We start from the raw sequence: 16,718 nt of genomic DNA on the forward strand, positions 1-16,718 counted from the left end.
AATAAAGGAGATTATTTTTTTAAACGTGTGATTTCATCATTGCCACAATAATTGTGCCCTTAAAAGTCTAGGCTGCATGTATATCTTTCTAGTCTATGATATTCATAAGCTATTAAAACATGCACAGATAATTCCAATATACAATTTGCAAATGACATCGGCAGAACAGCAAAACACCTTCACCTTCACAGCATAACTCCAATTGCAGTAAAGCAAAGCTTAGTGATGGCACATTGCGATCAGTTTATTCTAACAGCATGTGGTTGGGCCGGTCATTATTAGGAAACCCAGTGCAATGGCTCCTTCATGTGGCTATGGGGCCAATTGCAAGTGAAAGTGAAAAGTGATTAATAAGGAATCCAGATTTGAAGAGGTAAGATTTAGACCTTCGCAAAACCACTTCTAAAACTTGGAAATATTTATGTTGGTAAATTGAATGGTTTTATGACAATTCAAGAAGTGATAAGATAACTCCTTTGGCTTAGTGACTGAACAACAATAATTTAACATTTACATGTTTTCTAAGGGCAGCACAGTGACTAAATGGTTAGCACTTCCGCCTGGCAGCACTAGGGTTGTTGGTTCGAATCCCAACCACGACACCACCTGCCTGGAGTTTGCATGTTCTCCCTGTGCCTGCATGGGTGTCCACCGGGTACTCCAGTTTCCTCCTACACTCCAAAGACATGTTGGTAGGTTAATTGGCTCCTGTCTATAGTGGCCCTAGTATATGTATGTATGAATGTAGGTTAGGGACTTTAGATTGTACGCCCCTTGTGGGTTAGGGACTGATGTGAATGTACAATATATATATATGTAAAGCTCTGCGTAAATTTTCGGCGCTATATAAGTACCTGAAATAAATAAGTAAAGGGTTTATGGAGAGCTTCCACCCAATTACAGCTTAGTTCTAGCTAAATATACCCATAGATGAAAGAAGGTCACATGAGCAGCAATTGGTCTGCTAAATAATGATCAGAAAACAAATGGTCACAAGGAAATACACTGGCCTTAGGCTTCTTTCTCACCAACTCCCAGACCTTTTTTTAAGTGGGCTGCTGTCTGCTGTGTACCAGCAGTGACTGGCAGTGTGTTGGGCAGTTTCATCACATTGCGATATTTACATTTTTTCTATTTATTGACGTGCTTCAATGACACGTTATCTGCCACAGATGTGTAGTGCGGTGACCAACACTGACATGCAGTGCTTTGAGCTGCACCATGGAAAATGTAGCATGTGTGCATTTTTCTTTACTGTTCCACACTTGTGTTGTGGGGTGATCGAAGCACATAGAAAATGTTTTCTATGTGCTCTGGTGGCGACCTGCATTGTTCTTGTATGGAAAAAAACTCAACTTTCTGTTTTACTAGACTATTGGTGATAACTGACAAGAAACTGAATACTTACTTCATTATTCCAAGTGGATCTAAATCTACTTCTTCTTCTTCCTCCTCCTCCTCCACCACCACTTCCTTCTGTGGTTCAGGCTTTGTATTTCGCAGCTTGGATGCAATTTGCAGAAGGGCGTCTTCTGGCGGGTCTTCCTCTCTAAAGAAATCTACGTCTTCTGACGAATTCCCATAAGGCTTTGTGCTTTTTGACTCAACATAGTCACCAAAACTACAGCCTGTCAAGCAGATTTTACAAAGCATTAGAAAGTATACATCAAAGGCTTGTTCACGAGTGCGCAGTTATACCCACATACATGTATAGATGTACATTCATGACACAGTTACACACAGTTATAATGGGAACCTTAAAACATGCTATTAAAGTAGAACTAAAGGAAAAACATTTTTTTTAAATTTTGGATAGAGTAAGGAAGGGTTATAACCCTTGTCAGATTTATTTTATTGCCCCGTGTCCCATTGGGGAGATTTCCCTTCACTTCCTGTCCCATAGCCAAAACAGGAAGAAAATCCCTCAAAACTAAGGGAATCCATGGTTTTTACCAGGGTCACCAGAGCTAGTGTCTCCATTGGAAGATTTCCCCTCTATTCCTGTTATGGGGACAACACAAAATTTGGAATTTTCTTTTACTTTCACATGCAATAATGGTAAACAGGACAAATAGAGAGGGCGAGTCTGCCTAACAAGGGCCACGACAGTGGAAAAAACCTGAATGGGGTTCTAATACCTCTCAGCTCAATCCATGTCTTAAAAAAAAAATAGTTTTGCCTTTAGTTATACTTTAACATTTTTTATGTGTTTTGGAGTGTATATCCAAATTAATTAGTTTTGGATAGAGTTAGGGAGGATTAGGACCCTTCTTAGATTTTTACGGCTATCCGGGGGCTCCCTTAGAGAAATCTACCCTGCTGACAATGGTTTATCAGACAGAAAGTCAGGAGAATTCACAACAGCAACAGACAGAAAAAAAAAGTTTTTACTAAGAAGGCTAAAACCCGTCAGTTTTATTTCTGTATCCCCATTGCAGATTTTTCCACTTATGAAACTGTTGTCAGTAGGACAGGAAGTGAGGTCATGCCCTTATGCTACATGAGAAGACTGGGCTTGCAATCTGCACTTCAGTTCATCCCAATGGTGTCCAGAAGGATTGAGGTTAAGGCTCTGTGCAGGTCACTCAAGTTTTTCCACACCAAACTCATCAAACAATATATGTATGGAGCTGACTTTGACTTTATGCACATGGATGTGGAGACAGAAAAGGGCCCTCACCAAACCATTGCCACAAGGTTGGAAGCACACAATTGCCTAGGATGTCTTTGCATGCTGTATCACTAACAGAATTCATCACTGGAAACATCCAAACTCAATCATTTGGCCATATAGATTGGTGTGATGGTTAGCTGTCCACATACCTTTGGCCAAATACTCTACCTAAAATGGTCCCTAAATATTATCATCAGCAGGTTTTTTTTTTTGTTTAGGGCCCATTCACTCTGTGCAGTTCCTGTGCGATTCACTCGCAGTTCTGTGTTGTGCAACGTCAGCCCATTCATTTTAAATGGGCACCACACCAAAGTAGTGCACTTACTACTTTTCAAAATGTACTGCAACCGGATCACATTGTAGTTTTGCAGCATGCAACCTGGTGCAGGCTGGTGTGGGCAATCGCACTGTTTGCGAACTATGTTTGGAGTGTTGTTAACTCTGCACTCACCCATCTGTAGATTGCAAGGGCAGTGCATTTGGAATGCAGTGGGAAACCGCACAAGAACGCAGGTTTCCCGCACTGAATTTTAGTGTGAACTGGTCCTTCATGTACCTGGGGTTAGTATATATCAATTGACATATTGGATGTGATATTCAATACCCACTTACCAGGTAAACCCCATTAGAGAACACATATAAGTACTCCTCTCTAAGATAATATATACATACACAGTGTATATATATATATGCATTATATTGCCAAAAGTATTGGCACACCCCTCCGAATCATTGGATTTAGGTGTTCCAATCACCTCTACGACCACAGGTGCATAAAATCAAGCACCTAGGCATGAATGCTGCTTCAACATATATTTGTAAAAGAATGGGCTCAGGAGCTCAGTGAATTCAAGCGTGGTACCATGATAGGTTGCCATTAATATTCCAGGCTATGTTCTCTTTCGCAGAGACAGGGTAAAAAGGAAAGGTGGTGGTGTCTGTCTCTATATGAGAAGTGATCTCAGAGAGAGAAAGAAAGAAGACCTAGTTGATGGAGAGTGTGATGAGGCTGAAGCATTATGGGTAGAACTGCACATGGGGGTGCGTACTACAAAGGTAATCATTGGAGTTTGTTATAGGCCTCCCAGTGTTAATGAGGAGGTGGAGACTCAGCTCCTTGCACAGATCGAAAGGGCTGCAAGGGCTGGGACAGTGATAATAATGGGGGATTTTAACTACCCGGAAACTGACTGGAGTAATGGTACTGCAGGAACAGTTAAAGGGCAAAAATCTATAAACCTACTACAGGACAATTTTATGGTACAGTTCATATAGGCCCCAACTAGGAATGATGCTCTGCTGGACCTGGTAATCTCAAACCATGCAGAGCTTATTATGAATTTCCATATAAAAGAACATCTGGGTAGCAGTGACCATAGCATGATTTCATTTATTGTTAGCTGTAAACATCAAGCACATGCAGGAAAAATAAAAACGCTCAACTTTAGGAGAGCTAATTTTCCAAGGCTGAAAGCTGCTCTTCAAGACTTAGGCTGGGAGGAAATATTGGCATCGATGAACACAACACAGAAATGGGAGTTCTTTAAAAAGACTGTATGTGAACACATTGCAAAATATATTCCCATGGGCAACAAGTTTAAAGGGTTACAAATCAAACCTATGTGGCTTAAGGCCAAAGTTAAAAAAGCTATAGATAATAAGTAAAGAGTTTTTATTAAATATAAAAATGAAGGAACATTGGCATCGTTTACACATTACAAAAAATATAACAGAATATTAAAATAAAGGAAATAAATGCCGCAAAAATTGAAAATGAACGACAGATTGCAAAAGATAGCAGGACCAACCCCAAACAATTCTTCAAATATATTAATAGTAAAAAGGTTTGGTCCGAGCATGTAGGCCCTTTACAAAATAATCTAGAGTGGGTCACTGGGGACAAAGAGAAGGCAAATTTATTAAATACCTTCTTCAGCTCTGTGTATACAAAGGAGCATGGAGGAGCTCTTGTCCATAATGGGCATGGTATTGACACAGCTCCAGATCCACATTGGTTCACAACTGCTATAATCCAGAAATATTTAGACAGAATAAAGGTGAATAAAGCACCTGGACTAGATGGCATACACCCACGGGTCCTTAAAGAATTGAGCTTTGTCATTTCAAAGTCATTGTTTCTCATTTTTAGGGACTCTTTAATGATTGGCATAGCACCACCGGATTGGCGTAAAGCCAATGTGGTGCCAATATTTAAAAAGGGGTCATAATCTTTACCAAGTAATCATAGACCTGTTAGTTTAACTTCTACAGTTGGGAAGATACTGGAGAGTTTAATAAAGACCACATAGATGAGTTCTTGCTGGAAAAAAAAAAATTAAGCAACAAACAGCATGGATTCGTGAAAGACAGAAGTTGTCAAACAAATCTGATTTCTTTTTATGAGGTGAGCAAAACCTTGGACAGAGGGGTGGCGGTGGACGTCGTATACTTGGATTTTGCAAAAGTGTTTGACACAGTTTCCCACACATGGCTAATGTGTAAGATAAAGTCTACAGGCTTGGAAAAATCTGTATGTAAATGGATAGAAAACTGGCTAAAAGATCGTATTCAGATAGTAGTGCTTAATGATTCATACTCTGAATGGTCTATAGGGTCATCAGTGGTGTACCTCAAGGTTCAGTGTTGGGACCCTTACTTTTTAATATATTTATAAACAATATAGGGTCTGGGATTAAAAATACCATTTCAGTATTTGCAGATGACACCAAGCTGTGTAGTGGAATAACTTCAACTTACAAGCCGACCTCAATGCACTGTTTAATTGGGCAACTATGTGGCAAATGAGGGTTAATGTTAATAAATGTAAGGTTCTGCACTTGGGGGCTAAGAATATGCATGCATCATATATACTGGGGGGGGGGGTGTACAACTGGGGGAATCAATGGTGAAGAGGGATCTGGGAGTTCTGGTAGATCACAAGCTTAATAATGGCATGCAAAATCTAAAGCAAGCAAAATCCTCTCTTGTATTAAAAGAGGTATAGACTCCAGAGAGAGATATCATATTACATCTGTACAAATCATTAGTAAGACCTCATCTAGAATATGCAGTTTAGTTTTGGGCACCAATTCACAAAAAGAACATTGGTTGCCCTTTTCTGTACTTTCTCCAGTTCCCCAAACGGATACGAGGCATGGAGGAGCTCAGCTATGAGGAAAGATTAGAGGAACTGAATTTATTCTCTCTTGAGAAGAGGAGATTGAGGGGGGATATGATCAACAAGTATAAATACATCAGTGGTTCATATAGTGAACTGGGTGTAGAGCTATTCACCCTGAGGTCATCACAGAGGACAAGGGGGCACTCTTTACGTCTGGAGGAAAAGAAATGTATTCTCCAAATACGGAAAGGTTTCTTCAAAATAAGAGCTGTGTAAATGTTGAATAGACTCCCTCAAGAGTTGGTTCTGGCCAGCTCTGTGGATTGCTTTAAAAAAACGCCTAGATTCTTTCTTGGATACACAGAACATAACTGGCTACATAACTGGTTACTAACATTTATAGGTAAAGTTGATCCAGGGAATATCCGATTGCCTCTCGGAGGATCAGGAAGGATTTTTTTCCCCTGCAGGAGCAAATTGGATCATGCCTTACTGGGTTTTTGCCTTCCTCTGGACCAACTGTGGGTATAGGATTATTACTTTTTTTTTCTTTTTTAATGGTTGAACTGGATGGACTTTTGTCTTTTTCAGCCAGACTAACTATGTAACCTGTGCAATAAGTCCATCCGTAAAATTTCCTTGCTACTAAATATTCCACGGTCAACTGGGATCTCTAAAGGCGTCAGCATACCATGACATTTTAGACAATTTCATGCTCCCAACTTTGTGGGAACAGTTTGGGGATGGCCCCTTTCTGTTACAACATGACTGCACACCAGTGCACACAGCAAGGTCCATAAAGACATGGATGAGCAAGTTTGGGGTGAAGAAACTTGACTGGCCTGCACAGAGTCCTGACCTCAACTTGATAGAACACCTTTGGGATGAATTAGAGCAGAGACTGTGAGCCAGGCTTTCTCGTCTGACATCAATGCCTGATCTCACAAATGCGCTTCTGGAAGAATGGTCAAACATTCCCATAGACACACTCCTAAACCTTGTGGACAGCTTTCCCAAAAGAGTGTAAGCTGTTATAGCTGCAAAGGGTGGGCCAACTCAATATTGAACCCTACAGACTAAGACTGGGAAGCCATTAAAGTTCATGTGCGTGTAAAGGCAAACATCCCAATACTTTTGGCAATATAGTGTATCAGCCACTGGAAAGCTTAGCAATGTCAACTGCACTTTGGCAGTATGATCGGAAGGCAGGGTGTGTGGTATGCAGGCCTGGACTGGCCATAGGACACACTGGGTAATTGCCTAGTGGGCAGGGGCAGCCTGGATAGGAGGGCAGCATATAGAGGAACCGATCCATCCATTTCCCTCCTGCCATCGCTGATTGCCCACTTCTCCTTCAGGCATTCAGCGGCTGCAGGAGAGAAGCAGACAGATCAGTTCCTCTATATGCCACCTGTCACCCCTCCTATTCATCTTCTTTCTGCTGCCCCTGGTTGCCCTGTGCTCTCTCCAAGCCCCTCCTTCCCTTGCAGCACTGCCGGGCTCCCCCCTCCCCTTTCCAGTTGGCTGCAGTGGGACATCTGTCAGGATGGAGAGCAGGAAGGGGCCAGTAAATATATCATTCATTCGTTGTCTAATTGGCCAGTCAGTGATCAATATTAATCACTAACTTTGCCCATTCATAACTGAGGCATAGTAAACTGTGTTTACTATACTTCAGTTTATGAATGAACGTAAAGCTCTGTACAGAGCTATTCCTGTTCTTTCATTCTGTGCTACTGAGGCTGCAGAGATGGAGATTGAGGGCAGTGTCCTTAATTTGCTTTCTCTGTCTCAAAAGGCGAGAGGTCAAGGGTCTGTTTATACCCCTGATATCTCATAAAAGCCCCCAAATGGGGATCCTAAAAAAAAAAAAAAGCTGTAGAAAATAAAAAATAAAATTGTAGAAAAAAATAAATATTATAAAATAAATTGGTAAAAAATAAAAAATGACTGACACCAGTGGCAGAACTACCAGGGAAGGCCCCCAGGCTAAGAGCTACTCAGTCTAAAATGCCGGGTTTATTTTTTGCCCTAGTCCTGGCCGGGTGGTAAGTCAATTTTCTCCTAATGTCTTTTTGGGTGGATTTTTTCTTCTAATGTTTTTATATAGGGAGTGGGGCTCTGCTAAATAGCAGTACCTGGCATTTTGATTTTGATTCAGCATCTGCTTTGATCAATCGCCAAATCTTCTTTCACATATATTTAGAACCATGAACTCTGATGACTGCTGAAAGGAACAATTAATAGTATTATGACCCTGCAATAAGCACACACCTAGAAAATCAAACAACTCAGCGGAGGACGACAGATCCCTGTCCTGGGCGATGGCCTTCACAATGTCATTGAATGCGGCTCTTCTCTCCCTGATATCTGTCTCCCCAACAAATAACACCTTCTTGGGGAAAGGTGGCAGTGAGTGCTTAGCATGACGAGAGCAAATCTTCTGGTAGAATTCCTCAATCTCACTGTATTTCCTGGACACCTGAAAAACACAACAGAGGACATGAGAGGAGATATTTGGCTAAGGCCCACAAGCTTTTTATTAGCAATTCCACAACTGCTAGACCAGAAATACAATGGCCAATTTAAAGTCATAAAGAAAAACTTTAACAAATCCACATAACATCCCTAATTATATGCAGTATTTTGGTGCCTATTAGTTGTAAGGAAAACATTTAAAACATTTTTAGACTTTTTTGTGTGCTGGTCATTAGTTTCCCTTCACACATTTTTCATGCATTTTTTTGCAGGTTTTTGTAGCGACACCATTCATTTGAATGGACCGCCCTCCACTCCATCACAGCAGGCACACCAAAGTAGCTCCTTTCCTTTTTTCGAAGCCAATTTTGGCACGTTTTTGAACAGCACAATCTTGGGTGGTGTTTACTTGTTTTGCTGCACAACAAAACACATGCTTTTTGGTTCATTTGTCGTGCTGATAGAATTATTGGCAGTCAAACACACATTGTGAGTTTTGCTACGATTTGGAATCGCAGACAGAATCACATGATTCTGATGTGTTTAAAGGAGCCTCAAAGTTGAAACTCAATCTCCTTATCTTTTTCCCTCCTTACCCCCTTCACTTACATGTTAATGCTTGTTTGCCTGCTTTCGGTACATAATCAAAAAGTGAAATGAAATAATGTTGCGCTACAGAAACCAATGGTTCAAACCATTACCAACAAAGTGAAAAAATAAATCAATTATTAGAAGAAAAATAGTAGTAGAAAAAATATTAATATTGAAATAGAAATATAGGTGTGTGTGTATATATATATATATATATATATTTATATTTATTAACCACAAAAAAATTTAAATATATAAAAATAAAAAAATATTTTAAGTATGAATCAAATGAAAGTCAATCAAAAATCAAGTTCAATCAATAAAGTGTTCATTCAGTGAACCCTTCTTTGGATAACGAAAATATGTGCATCTTCATCAATTCCCATGCAAAGACATTCTCCACCATATATCTGCTCACCTCATGCAGTGTAACCTCACATTATACAATGTTACGGTCTAACTGCACTTTTGGTCCCATATGGACTCGAAAAATCAGCTTGCTGAATGAAGACTCCAAATTAAGTTCTCTCCTGATGGGCATCTTTGTATCAGCCGTATTCCTCATTAAAAAGAACTCGAGAACTTATAAACTTTTATTCATCAATTAAAACATATGAAATACACTCACGTTCCGGAGGTGTATTTTGCACCAGGTATGATGAAGATCCTGTGATGTACTGATTAAACACAAGATGGCAGTATCATCTCAGCAACAGAGTCGTGTACAAGCTCCAAACAGACACCATCAGGAGGGAGCTTAATTTGGAGTATGCATTCAGCAAGCTGATCTTCTGAGTCCATATGGGACCAAAAGTGAAGTTAGACTGTAACATTGTATAATGTGAGGTCACACTGTGTGAGGTGAGCAGATATATGGTGGAGAATGTCTTTGCACGGGAATTGATGAAAGATGCACATATTTTCGTTATCCAAAGGAGGGTTCACTGAATGAACACTTTATTGATTGAACTTGATTTTTGATTGACTTTCATTTGATTCATACATAAAATATTTTTTAATTTTTTTTGTTTTGCGGTTATTTTATATATATATATATATATATATATATATATATATTCATACATCTATATTGCTATTTCAATATTAATATTTTTTCTACTACTATTTTTCTTCTAAAAATCATTGATTTATTTTTTCACTTTGTTTTTTGGTAATGGTTTGTACCATTGGTTTATGTAGTGCAGCATTTTTTCATTTCACTTTTTGATTGTATATTCGCTCCACTGAGACATGGGTTGTGTGCACTAGCAGCTACAGCAATATATTGTATTTTTGTTTTTTTTCACCATAGTTAGCACTTGAGTTATTCAATATATATTTTGCTTTCATTACATAGTCTGTGCTTCTGCAAAGCAGCCATGGCTGGTGGGAGGGACCAGCAAGTGCTGCACATAGCTTCCTGAAACATTACAGCACCTCTCAAGAGCCCTCAGCCCTGATGCAAGCAGTAGGCTGGCTCTTGGAAAGATGGATGCAAATATCAAAGTGTCTTGATGGGTAGAGGTTAGTCTGAAGGAGTGAGTGTTCCTTGGCAGACTGCATTTGTATACAGATCTTTCTAGGTAGCAATTAAGAATTATTCAAGTAAGGTCTGAAGGCTCTTGAGAGGAGTACTGATGCAGGGTGCTCCCTGGCGGCCCCTCCCACCAGCCATAGTCTGCCTGCATTTTATAGAAAACACAGAGACCCAATGATGACATCACATAGATTAAAACAAGATATGTAATGAAAGTAGAAAGGTTTTATTTAAAGCTGAAGTTTAGTAAGAAAAAAAAAATGTTTTCACATATAGCTGAATTTTCAGCACTGAGGCAGTTAATAGCTTCTGATCTTCTATGAGCAGCAGTGAAAAAGGTTCAACAGAGACCCACCCCCTCCTCCCTTCTCATCCATGGAGAAAAGCCCCTGAATAGTTTACACTGCATGTAACACGACCTGTGAATGGGGAGAGTCGGATGAATGGTAGGATTCTCTCCCCTATTCCCAGATCATGTTTATAATAAAAAGGATACATATTACATATTTTAAAATGTTAAGATTGTTGTAGGATACTAGAAAAGTCCCACTCTCTGTGGATGGGGTGTAGTTCTAGCAGGTAATACTGGTACTTCACCGGTAATGTGGGTATTGAACCCAGGTGTAGTATCTAACTAAAAAATACATTTTTTTATTAAACATGAGCTTTAAAAAATGTCACTAGAATGCTGATAGGGAGTTGATTGGCCAAGGTGGAACAGCAGGCAGATGAAGTCACCTCAGTCAATCTGAGGTGACTTCATTTATTGAATTTTATTTATTGATAAAAATGCAAGGCCTCTCCTTAATGGCTAAGAAGAACTTAGCCTGACTCAATTTTGTTCCAGCAGCGAATGGGAAGTCATCTGTGGTGCTGCCAAAACACAGTGCTGAATACTGTATGTAGATAATGCTACTATAGCATGATACAGCACTCACAGTTCGTTTAGTTATAGAGAAAAAATATTTGGACATTTTAAGTGAAAGGAAACCTGGACTCTGGCTTTACAATCTGTAGGATACATAGATTAGAAAAAGAAACATGCATCAAGTTCAAACAAAATACAAAATTAATGAATTAAAATAAAGACAAATGCAAAAAGCCCTTATAAAACAATTGTCCAATTAGCTTCGAGAGAGAGAAAACATTCCTTCCTGACACCCTAAAGCAATTGAATGCTCCCTGGATCAACAATCTACAAATAAAGTTTGAGATATATATATATATATATATATATATATATATATATATATATATATATATATATATATATATATACACAGTATAAATATAACAGATTTTATCTAAGCTAATATATGAGGCCATGAAAATAAATCTAAAAATCCAATTACAAAAACCATAGTTTTATTTTATTTTTCTCAATTTTGGAGACGTGATAAATGGTAAAATATTGCCCTCTACTGGAACACTTTAACACAGCATGCACAAACTTCTATGTGCACAGTACGGTATCTTAGCCCCCTCTGCTGGACCACAATAATATTGCAAACGTTCACAGTCACAACATAATGTCATTTTAATTACTTCCGTATTATAAAGCAGGGGTCTACAAACTTTCTAAACAAAAGGACATTTTATTGTTCTTCAGTCTTTAGGGGGGGTGGAGTGGCCAGTGGGAATAAAAAAATGCCCCAGTCTCAGTGGGAGTAAACAATGTCTCGGGTTGGAGATGGAATAGTGCTCCATGATTGTAATTAGTGGAAGGAATAGTGTCCCATTATTGGTATTAGTGGGAGGAATAGTGCTTCATGATTGGTATTACTGGGAGGAATAGTGCCCCGTCATTAGTATCACTGGGGGCAATAGGGCCTAATTGTTTATATCACTAGTAGGAATAATGCCCCATTACTGGTGTCAGTGAGAGATATGGTTCCCCACTGTTGATATCATTGGAATGAACGGTGCCTCCTCGTTGGTGTTAATGGGAGGAATAGTGCCCCAAGGGCTGGAAAAAAGGCAAGCAAAGGGCCGCAAGGTACTTTGCTGCCTGCAAGCAGTGATTCCTGTACTGACTCTGCCTCCTGAATCTCCTCCTCTCAGCACCTTTGTAAACTAGGCAGGCTCTGTGAAATGTGTGACACAGCAGTGTCTACTCAGAGTGCAGTGTCTACTCACAGAAGCAGTAGGGCTCACCTGTCACACAGCCCAGGGTAGCAGGGTTCACCTGTCACACAGCCGACTACAGTGCCACCAGAAACCCCCGCACGTGAACCTCCCCCCTGCTGCTATGTCTCCTGGGCTCCGCTTGCCCATTTGCGGGCCCTGGACTGGTTCAGCAGATGCCAGCAGATAGAGGGAAGGGAGGAGATTGGAAACGTCTGCTCCTCTCCCCTTCTTGTCCTGGCCCGGAAGCGACATTATGACATCATGTCAGCTCACCTCCTCTCTTTTCCTGACTCGGAAGTGAAGTTATGACGTCACTTCTGGGTCCTTGCTGACGGATTTCCCAGCTATCGAGGCCGCAAAAGAATGTAATGCAGTGTGATGTGCACTGCATTGCATCCAGTGGAGTACAGGGGAGAAATGCAGGGCCTGGATGTTTCAATAAAGAAAATCTGTAACCAAAAATCATAACATAGGGGACCTTTTTAACTGTAAAAGTTATACCCAAGCACCCAAGTTACCCCCCCCCCCAATTTTTTCTTTTGAGACACCCCCACCCCTACACACGTACAAATGTAAAAGCAAACGCCAGGGCAACTACTCATGAAAACGGTAATTGTGATACACGTTACATATGACCGCGCATACCAGAATGAGAGCAATAATTCTAGCACCAGACCTCCTCGGTAACACTATACTGATGACCTATAAGGGGCTTTAAAAACATTACCTAAAGAAAATATAGGGTACTAAAGTTTGTTGCCGTTTCATGAGCACACAAATTTAAGGTTTGACATGTTGAATATCTATTTACTTTGAGGTAATATCACATGACATAAAAAAATTGGAACTACCACTATTTCATTCCCTACGGTCTCTGCTTTCGAAAATATATATTTTGGGGGTTTTATGTAAGCCTCCGGCCTAAAAGTGCTTTTTGTAAACGTGTGCAAAAAGCGCAAAATGAGCTCCGACAGAGAAAGGATAAGCTCGATACTTTTCTTTCCTGACGAGCACCCAATCAAGGCTCATTACACTGCAAGGTCTCTCCCCTCCCTGCTAGTCCCCGGGTGCGTTGCTGGAGAGAGGCAGGGAGGGGAGGAGGAGATAACCAGCGCAATGTTAAAACTATTAAATGTTTAAGTCACTAAAAAGCCCCTTTTGTTTTTAAAAGCCCCAGACATTCATAAAAGCACCTCAGAATTAAATACAGTTTTGGTTAAAATTTGTTTTTTTAATCAGGACAAGTAGATTAGGACACCAATTTAGTCCATGGAGAAGTAGTTTTTTTCGAAATATTTCCACACCCCTGGCAAATTATACAAACTATAAGATTGTTCAGATTAAGGTGACAACGATTGAGTGTAGCAATATCACATTGTGAATGGAGTGACCGGCTGGCACCAGGGATTTTGGTGCCAGCTGTGACAGAGGAGGATTGGAGGGGGAATGCTAGTAAGGCGAGTACAGAATAGGCACCGTGTCCCTTTTATGCTCTCTAGACTGTTTAAAGAACTCAAAAGTTTAAGGGCTCAAGTACACGGGATGTTTGGAAAACACTTCTGAACGATGAAAACTGACTGCTGGAAAACGTAGGCTAAAAAACGTCTGTTTAGCCACATTTGCATACCGCATTTATGCACGTTTTGCGTTTAGAAGTGTTTTTTAAACATAACCTCAGGACACCTTCCAAAATGCCCAGTAAAAAATTAACTATTTCAGACATTTTGAGAGAAATAGAGAGAGCAGAACTAGAGAGAGCAGTATGTGTTGAGATTGCCTATCTTTTCTGGTTGTATTCACAATGGATCCCATCATGAGCATAATAGGGCATGTTCTACTATTTTTTCCTTCACGCGAAACCTGGAACTGACTGCGCTGGTGTGCTAGGTCCATTTGAATTACATAATAATATATAATCAAGTGAGTGCTTCTTAAAATAGGAATAAAAGCAGCTTGCATAAGGAAAAAAACCTTTAGATCCTTTGAACCATATATATCAAGAATGCAGCGCTAAAACATATATAAAACATTAAATAAATTGTAAAGTCATAAATTCAAGCGCTATTGGTGAGCGCTGCAAAGTGGCAATAGTGCGTCGTCTTAGAGTAGACGAAATGCAATGACATAAACGCACACTATAAACGTATAGCAGTCGCCCAAAACGCGTCAGCGAGGAGCTTGCCGCGCTGACGTCACTTGCTGCCAAGACCACATGCTAGGCTGGCGGCCATCTTTGCCATTCATGAATGCAATACTTACTATGCTGAATTGAGCTGCCTTGCTGTATGCACATTATTGGCTTAATAAACCTACTACATCATATTAGCTCTTCTGTTTGGTGGCTTGTTCTTTGAGCTACTTAAGGTGGATATCCATTAATGCTGATCTTGTTTGATGCCGGGTGTAAGTGAAACCAAGGAGCAGTCCCAGTATGCTGTGAGGGTCCCACTGAGAGGTCTGGAGTCCGTTCCAGGGTGTACAAAGTGCCTATGGAGTGTCTCATCCTTACCGGTTCCTAGATGACCACTAATGCCCTTCTGAGTATTACATACATGCGCAATAATATTGTGCGTCTGGTGAGTGCAAGCACACCTCTTTTCTTGACCACGAGCACGTTATTTATGTAATTCCAGTGAGAGCGACCAGTACCCCCAAACACTGGATTGTCGATGCACCTATAAGAAAAGTTTTTTTTCAACACTGATGTTGGACTGCTATACGTTTATAGTGTGCGTTTATGTCATTGCATTTCGTCTACTCTAAAACGATGCACTATTGCCACTTTACAGCGCTCACCTATAGCGCTTGAATTTATCACTTGTCACTTTACAATTTATTTAATGTTATATATATATGTTTTAGCGCTGCATTCTTGGTACATTTGAATACATGGAAAACACTTTGCATGCATTTCCGATGATGAAAAAAAGGCTCTGGACAGCATCTGGATATGGAACAGTTAAAACACACTTCTAAGCGCAAACGCTTATAAACGCGGTTAGCCGCGTTTACAAGCGTTTGGTGTTTCAAACGCTGATTAAATCTACTCCTGAATGCAAATTTGGTGCGTTCAAAAAATGACTGTAAACTCAACTGCCTGTAAATGACATAGTGTACATGGACACATAGGAAAACATTAGGGAGAGTTCAGGGGCAGAAAAGCTCCTGAACGTCAGTTTATCAGCTGCAGTGTACATGAGCCCTAAAGCAGTTATACGGGTTTTTTTGTTGTTAAAATAACAAACATGTTATACTTACCTGCTCTGTGCAATGCAATTGCACAAGGCAGTCCTGAACATCCTCTTCAGGGGTTTTCCCCTTGTGCTCTTGGATTCTCCTCTTCAGTGTCTGCCCCCATAGCAAGCCGTTTGCTATGGGGGCAGACACATGGGCTTGTTCTTGAGCCGGCCTTGCCACGCCCACACACACACTATCTGCTCACAGGATTTGATTGACAGCAGCAGAAGCGAATGGCTCCACTGTCCTGTCAATGCAGGGAGAAAGGAGAAAGACGCTACAGATGGGCGAGTGAGGTAAGTGATAAGGGGATGAGGAGGTGATATTGCTACTGGGACATTTTTTAGCTTCATGCAGGGAATGCATGAAGGTAAAAAAAATGTATTGGCTTTCAGAGCCACTTTAAGCTGGAATTTGCACGTACAAGTGCCTAAGTCATTTGTGTACTTGTTCAGATTGAAAGGGTGAACTACTCAGATAGTAGATACACAATAAAAAAAGCGACCAGGCAGGGAAAAGGCCTTATCAAAGAAGCATAACAGTTTATCATTACCCTCTTTAAAAGGAGATTTCTTTACAGTACTACTGCTCCTAACAGAACAAATCTGGCATAGCATCGCAGTAAATCGCTGATCCAGAACAAGCATGCAGACCGTGAAATGTCAGGTCACATGACCTCCACATTTTTCCAGGTTAGTCAATCAGTAAGTAGTAAAGTAACGGATGACACCTCCAGCGCCTGCACCTTTAAAAACTGATCCGCAATGGTAGTTTCCATGTTGTGTAGTTGAATCTTAGAACTCAAGGACACTGCAACAAATCAGGTTAGCTGAACTTTAGAAATGTGACATTTAAGAGGCACACAGCAGGAACCGACACAAGCAATCACTTTTTTAAATCTTTGTTCTTACTAATCAAGCAAGAACAATTCTAAATAAATTGTGCTGTACATT

The 16,718-nt window shown here is 40.3% G+C and overlaps 1 protein-coding gene across 3 annotated transcripts in view; it reads right to left on the bottom strand.

The window, feature by feature from the left end:
- The window catches only part of HS1BP3 (HCLS1 binding protein 3), a 279,416-nt gene that overhangs the window by 227,947 nt on the left and 34,751 nt on the right, over positions 1 to 16,718 (bottom strand). For all 3 annotated transcript variants that reach the window (XM_089657353.1, XM_089657351.1, XM_089657352.1), the window contains exons 3-4: positions 8,070 to 8,277; positions 1,409 to 1,628 (exon numbers count right to left, since the gene is read on the bottom strand). In XM_089657353.1, coding sequence (XP_089513479.1) covers positions 1,409 to 1,628; positions 8,070 to 8,277 — 428 coding nt within the window. The remainder of the gene's footprint in view (positions 1 to 1,408; positions 1,629 to 8,069; positions 8,278 to 16,718) is intronic.

This window comes from Staurois parvus, unplaced genomic scaffold, assembly GCF_062004578.1.
Source record: "Staurois parvus isolate SC_StPar_1 unplaced genomic scaffold, SC_StPar_1.0 ptg000985l, whole genome shotgun sequence".
In the NCBI taxonomy this organism is placed as follows: domain Eukaryota; kingdom Metazoa; phylum Chordata; class Amphibia; order Anura; family Ranidae; genus Staurois; species Staurois parvus.